This window comes from Lepisma saccharinum, chromosome 4 (genome assembly GCF_977018435.1).
Source record: "Lepisma saccharinum chromosome 4, izLepSacc3.1, whole genome shotgun sequence".
Classification (NCBI taxonomy): domain Eukaryota; kingdom Metazoa; phylum Arthropoda; class Insecta; order Zygentoma; family Lepismatidae; genus Lepisma; species Lepisma saccharinum.
Genome location: NC_139232.1, coordinates 32741276 through 32748998, shown reverse-complemented (window position 1 = coordinate 32748998; position 7723 = coordinate 32741276). Strand labels below are relative to the sequence as shown.

The 7723-nt window shown below is 40.3% G+C and overlaps 1 protein-coding gene across 1 annotated transcript; it reads right to left on the bottom strand.

The window, feature by feature from the left end:
- Positions 1–7096: 7096 nt before the first annotated feature.
- LOC145986880 (uncharacterized) lies at positions 7097–7477 on the bottom strand. The gene has a single exon (XM_083121349.1). It carries the CDS (start codon positions 7475–7477, stop codon positions 7097–7099), a length of 381 nt encoding a protein of 126 aa, XP_082977475.1.
- Positions 7478–7723: the final 246 nt, after the last annotated feature.

Below are 7723 nucleotides of genomic sequence, written 5' to 3'. Positions count from 1 at the left end.
AGGTATAATTAGCCATTCTTATGGTTGGTGATGGATTATATCTGTGTGCTTTGCCTGCTGCCATGTACTTAGTCTTCCCTTCATTCACCACCAATCCCATCTTTTTTCCTTCCCTTTCTATGGCCAGAAATGCTTCTTCCACTGCATGTAGAGATCTTCCTACTATGTCCACATCATCTGCATATGCAAGTATCTGGATTGACTTATAATATATGGTACCCCTAATTTGCACCCGAGCTTCCCGTATAACCTTCTCTAAGGCAATGTTAAACAACAAACAGAACAGCACATCGCCTTGTCTTAGTCCATTTTCTATTTCAACAGGTTCTGAGAGTTGTCCTCCTACTCTTATCTTACTATTAGAGCCCTCCATAGTTATCCTCACCATTCTTATTAATCCTATTGGAATTCCGAGATCTTTCATTGCCAGATATAGTTGCGTCCTGTTTATACTATCGTATGCAGATTTAAAATCAAGAAATAGATGGTGCGTTCCTATCCCAAACTCCAGCGTTTTCTCCAGTATTTGCCTTAAGGTGAATATCTGGTTAATTGTAGATTTCCCTGGCCTGAACCCACATTGATATGGTCCAATGCACTTTTCTACATATGGTAGTAGTCTTTTATATATAATTCTTGCAAATACTTTATATGCAACGTTCAACAATGTAATTCCACGATAGTTTGCACACTCCATCATGTCCCCTTTCTTGTGGATAGGTACTATGATACCCGTCCTCCATTCACTTGGCATCTGTCCCTTTTTCCAGATTATGTTTATTATTTCCTTCAAGCCTCTAATGACACTCTCGCCTCCATGCTTAAGCAGCTCTGCTTGCAAGTTATCTATACCAGGTGCTTTACTATTTTTCAATATCTTGACTGCCTCCCATACTTCATCTAACTTTGGACTTTCTACGCCCTCTTCTCCTTCCTCTTCTTCATTTAATCCTTCTTCCAGCATACCTACTACATCTGCACTGCCATTCAATACATCATTAAAATGCCTTCTCCACCTTTCTAAAATTTCATTAGTGTCACTAATTATATCGCCTGTTTCATTTCTACAGACTGTTGTCCTTGGTTTAAAAACATCTTTTGTATTATTTACCAGCTTATACATCTGTCTTACATTCTTCTGCTCATGCAGGCTTTCCAACTGCTTCATCTCTTGCTTCATCCATTCTCTTTTTCTTTTCCTATGGACTCTCTTCTCAATCCTTCTTTTCTCTTGATATTCATCCCTAGCTCTCCTTGTTGCACTTCTTTGCTGCATTCTCTTATATACATCATTCTTTTCTTTGGTTACATTTTGACATTCCTCATCGAACCACGTTTCTTTCTTTACTGGCTTTTGTGTTTCAAGTATTTCCTTTGCTACATTACTGATCCTCAGCTTATATCTATCCCACCTTTCATCTACATTTTCCACTTCTGCCGGTTTCATCCCGACGAATCCCTCTTGTAGTTTACTTCTGTACCTCTCAACCACCGTTGGATTTCTTAACTGCGTGACATTAAATTTAATCAGGCTAGTCGCCTTCATTTTTCGACTATTAGATATTCTTGCTCTAATCCTTCCCATAATCAAATAATGGTCGGAATCAATATTAGCTCCTCTAAAAGATCTAACATCAATGATATCTGATCTATGTCTACAATCTATTAGCATGTGGTCAATTTGATTGTAAGTTTTTCCATCCGGGGCTCTCCATGTCATTTTATGAATATCCTTGTGCTGGAACAGAGTTGTTGTTATTACTTGATTCCGAGATGCTGCAAACATTATTAGCCTCATACCATTGTTATTTGTTACTTTAGGCATACTTTGTTTACCAATTGTTGGTTGATACACTTCTTCAATGCCTATCTGGGCATTGAAGTCTCCAATTACTATTTTTATGTCATTTTTTGGGCAATCATCAAATGCTTTCTCTAACGCATCATAGAAATCTTCTTTTACATCATCTGTGGATACTTCCGTGGGTGCATGTGCATTGATTATACTGTAATTAAAGAACTCTCCTTTAACTCTTAATGTCGATAATCTTGAACTTATAGCTTTAAATCCTATCACTAGATGTTTTAGTTGTTTATGTATTATAAACCCAGTTCCTAGCATATGCAGCCTTTCATCACAGCTATAGAATACAGTTGCTTCTCTTCCAAAACTCCTTTTCCGATCCAACGTACTTCTTGCAATGCCACTATCGCAGGCTTATAATTATTTAGTTGATCCAGCAACATCCTCAATGCACCTGCCCTATACAAGGATAGCACATTCCAGCTCCCTACATATAGATCCCTTCCCTTTCCATAATTCGCTTGTCCATTGTTCACGCCAGTCCGTCGTCGGTAGATCTGTCCGGCTACATTTCTTTGAGGTCTCGTAACGTGGTTCCTTTTGTAGGATGGGGTTGTCGGCCCCACGCCCAATCCCCATTCTTGGAGGACCAGGATTTGTTTAGGGTTTACTCCCGTAGGGCAGTTGGCTTCACTATGCCTTACGAGTCTGCCCCACCCTTGGTTTTCTGTCAGGGTATCCTTCCCTTAGCCTTTGGGGTTCCCTCCCCTCCCTGCAAGGCAGCAGGAGCTGAGCTTAGTTAGTGGCGGCTCTCCTCGCCACATCGCAGGATTTTCATCGGAGCCTTGCAGTATTTACCGAGATGCAGTTGCCACTCCACATCTCGCTGCCTCCTCCAATCCTGCTGCTGCTTGTCCGCGACTGTTTCCAGCTAGCCAACATATCTGCTGGCCGTTCCCCTATCCGCAGCCTGGGGACGCGCCTGGTGGCATACAGCTCTGCCTCTGGGAAGATAACCCAGCCCAGGACGATTATATTTCACTCACTATAAAAATGTATTTCTCTGTTTTCCGGGAGTTCAAATCTGAAGCTCTACGAAAGGTCCGTATCCAGGGGAGGGGCCATGGGGGCCACGCCCCCTCGAACTACACAACATTATAATGTGAAGATATAAAAACCTACGAAAATAACATTGACTATTTCTCAGATTTGTGCAAGATTTTCGATATCGTCCTTGCATATATGAATGGATTGTTTGGCAGGCAGGCTCCATCTGCTTCGTGGCGTTTTCATTTCAACCCATTATCATCACACTGTGAAAAAAAAGAAAGTAATGGGCATTTACTTTTGCCGTTGGTTGTACGTACACTTAACACTAGCTGCAATACTACCAAAACACTGGCTAATTTAGCTAATACTCCAACATAATTTCGCCTACCACCGTGACGGAGTGGTTAGCACACCGCGCTACGACGCCATGGGTCCCGGGTTCGAATCCCAGGCTGGGGATGGGAGTTATTTGTGTGTTCGTTTATCAATTTAATCATATCATCACTCATCCTCATGGTCGCGTTTAATTACCTAACACAATCAATCCAACGGTAACATTTTGGATCTTCCCTTTATTACACATTTTTGGATCTCCCCCTGCAAAAAAAAAAAACAAAAAAAAACAACATATAAATGCCTCACACTTGCATCGTGACAGTTCGAGGTGCTTTATTATTAACTTACTAAAATCGGGAGTGCAGGCTCAAGAGAAAGAAGAAAATACAAGACATAGTGTATGTTATTCAAGAAGATATTAAATAGGTAAAATTGTCCAAGGATATTATCGGGAATTTTTACGTAATTGTTTCACACGAGAAACACGAATCTTCTATATTATTTTCTTACTTCAATTCATTACATTTTTCGTATTAAACCCTATGATACGCGAGACCCCTTGCTACGCCAGTGATTTTCAAACCCCCTAAAAAAATTGCCAGGAAAATAATGCAAGAAGCACCTAGTGAACAAATCTTTAAATATATTGATACATTACCAGTGCCTTGCTCATAAATATTAGAAACAGTCTCATTCATACACGAGCATGCACACTTATTTAACCAAATTGCAATAATTTGTAACTGTTATTTCCATTCCTTAAAGTTCTTGCAAAGTTTTATATTCTTCCATTTTTATATCAAATACTACAGATGTTGTAGACGAATACACCCGCAGATGAAGTAATAAAACAATAAACTTTTGTTGAGCATTCGACCTGCCCTCTATATTTCAATGAGACATCGCCCTTTCCTAACACTTTCATTATGCCTTCCCACACAAGTTGACACATTCTTCGCTAAGACTTTTATAGCCCCCCAAAAGAGTAAACAGAATAGAACTATGCTCTTTTTTTTATTATTTTACTGCAAGAAGTGCACACAGACAGAGGGAAGGGGGATTAGAAAGAAACTGCTCTTATAACATCACAGCCGCCTATTTCCTCGCAATATACATGTTCAGTGTTGCCAGTTGCGCAATTAAAAAAATCATTTTATTGTGCGTTCTGTTGAAGGTTAACACCGTTTTGCAAAAGAGGTCAAAGGTTCATTTAACTCCATTAAAAATTTTAACGCAACAAATGAGAAATGATTAACAAACAAGAAAAAAGGAATCGAAATTTGACATTGTCTCTGCCGTTTCTAAACAAATAGTCTTACCAGCTTGCATAATGACATACATTTTAAAAATGCAACTAACTTCGAAATGAGACGATGAAATTTAGTGACACATCCACAAATAAAGAATAGACAGGTAAAGAGGGGGTGGGTATATTTTTATATTTGGTACATACCTAAATGTCATAAAAAATACGTATATGTATATATGGTCTAAAAAAGCATATTTTTATCTTTAGTGAGGTCACGCTATCTCCCGGTTCCCATTCACAGCGCAGCAGAACGGTTATTTTGAAGAAATCCTGTTTCCCTGATGGCTGCTTCGGGGAGGAGTGTTTGAAATGTTTCCGCTTGTTGCCCAAACAGGGGAGCAGCGATCGGCCTGATTGGCTGTTCGAGCGCAACTTTCTTCGTAGGTAAAGGCCGCAACATCGGGTGACTGCCATGAAGGTGGTCCACGGGCTGGTTGTTATCCTGACCGAGGTGTAGTTTTAATAATTCACCTCTGATTTTGTCTTAAAAAGACAAATATCTACTTTGTACTTGTTTTAAAGATTTTTTAAAAAATGGGTGTTAATCAAAATTAACTTGCTTCATGCGTGTTACTATACATTTTTACCTTTTATATTTAAAATTTCTAGATCTAGTTGTAACCTGAGTACTTGTAGTTTAAATTAGCATAATCTCAGTAAAAGCAGATCACCGCTGACGGGAAAGTTACTTTTTGTCGTAAATTAGGAGTTGACCCACTGATCTTGTCATAAATCAGGAGTTCACCCACTGATTTTGTCATAAATTAGAGTTTGCCCACTGATCTTGTCATAAATCAGGAGTTCACCCACTAATATTGTCATAAATCAGGAGTTCACCCACTAATATTGTCATAAATCAGGAGTTCACCCACTGATTTTGTCATAAATCAAGAGACCACCAACTGATTTGGCCATAAATTAGGAGTCCAAAAACGGATCTTTTCTTAGCTGATGACGACAAATATCCACTTTGTATTCTCACCAGTGATTATGCCTCCGACACTCTTTTGCTAAAAATTATGTCGGATATAATGTCGAAAGCTTGGAGAATGATGTGAAGTTGTAACAAAGTCTACATGATGAACATGTTGGGGATGCATGGATAAATCACTGTAAAAACCTGATATCTCTCACTTCGAGAATAAAATCTAGGTATTCCGTGTGGCACTCAGAACTATTGGACTTCTCCTAAGTTAATTTAATAATGTTTCATCTTCATCGCAGCGATTAGCTAAAAAACAACGTAAAACAAATAAAATACAGGTACGAACTAGGGATGACCACAAAATTCGGATAACGGTTATCCGGATTTGAAATTATCCGATATCCGCTTCGAATGCAACGGATAGTACAGATTTGGTGAAGGATTTGTAGAAAATTCGTACAGTGAAATATGAACATGAGGAATAAAATAATATGTGAATAGCTCGTAAAACGGATAAAGGATAAAACTGTCCGGATAATGCACACGTTCAGATATCCGGACATTTTGGATAATTCGGATATGGCAGTGGCGTATACTGAGTCCAAGATCTGGGCTATCTAACAATGTCACGTGGTCCCAGGCTATGAATAGAAATAAATTTACCAACTCCTAAGAAATCCGGTTGCCAACTCATAAGAAATCAAGTTGCGAATTCGTAAGAAATCAGGTTGCCAACTCATAAGAAATCAGGTTGCCAAACTCATAATAAATCAAGTTGCCAATTCATAAGAAATCAGGTTTGCCAACTCATAGGAAATCAGGTTGCCAACTCCTAAGAAATCAGGTTGCTAACTCCAGAATCAGCATCATCATCTCACTGATATGAATAATATTATTTACATTGAGTTGCCAGGGTAACGTAGTTCTGGTCGTAAGATGCCATCTATTTAAGTTAGATAGGGTCGTAATAGAGAACAATGTTAGTTTAGATTAGAGTGTGAAAGAGTAACATGACTCGGCAACATACGTTGACAACACTGCCGGTGAGGTTAACATACAGCGTAAAAGGCCGTTAGCTACTCAAAATATACATCGTGAAAGACTATGAAGAGTTGGCAATTCTGCCGGTGAGGTTAACATACAGCGTAAAAAGCTGTGAACCCCTCAAAATATAAAGCGTGAGAGGCTACGAAGAGTCGCCAACACAGCCGGTGAGATTAACATACAGCGTCAAAGGCTGTGAGCCCCTCAAAATATACAGCGTGAAAGGCTACGAAGAGTTGGCAACTCTGCCGGTGAGGTTAACATACAGCGTGAAAGGCTGTGAGCCCTCAAAATATACAGCGTGAAAGGCTACGACAGGGTTACCAGCTCCTTGATTTAGGTTAGGTTAGGCCAAGAATGGCCATTAGAAAATTATGGTATTTTTTTCGGGGGTTGGCAACACTGCGAGCCCCACGAGCCCCATTTTTCTGCTCCAGAACCGGCCTGGTATCACTACTCTTTGAGTTATACAGGGTGTTCATTAAGTAACTATGCAGTACTAGACATTGGTTCAGTAAGTAAGTACCATATGTATGGCTGTTATAAGAGATGCTCGAAGTGAGTCCCTTGAATTTGAAGACACAGTTGCACACGTTTCTGCAAGTTCTGGAAGACGTTGTGAAGAACATCAGGAGTGATGTTCCGAATGTGAAGGGTTACCTTCATAGGCCTTTCCCTTCAACGTACCCCACAGAAAGTAATCCGGTGGAGTTAAATTGGGAGATCGAGGAGGCCAGAGTCCTCGAAAGATGATGCGGTCACCGATGATGTCGTGTAAAAAGTTCATCGACGTGGGGACGGTATGTGCAGTCGCCCCATCCTGTTGGAACCAGACATTCTCAATTTCGTCCTCATTCAGTTCTCCGAGGAAGGGCTCCAGAATGCAGGTGCAGTACCGTTCTGCATTGATGGTGTCCTGAAAGAAGACCGGCCCAATGATGCGTGTACGACTCACGGCGCACCAAACACCAACTTTTTGATCATGCAGTGGTGCTTCCTTTAAATTCATGCAGATTCTCCGTAGTCCACACACGACTATTCTGGCTATTAACGTAGCCAGAGAGATGAAACCTTGCCTCATCCGTGAAAAACGTTTTGTCAATAATCCCCTCACCATTGTCCTGCAGGAAGGACAGAAACCAGTTGCAAAACCTCACACGCGCCGGGTGATCGGTCTCTCTCAGTTGATGCACTACCGAAATTTTGTACGGATACATGGACAGGGACTTCCGCAGAATCTTGTGAGCGGAACCAA

Excerpts from the sequence above, each read along its gene's own strand:
- LOC145986880 (XM_083121349.1), bottom strand. The coding sequence starts at position 7,477 with ATGAATTTAAAGGAAGCACCACTGCATGATCAAAAAGTTGGTGTTTGG.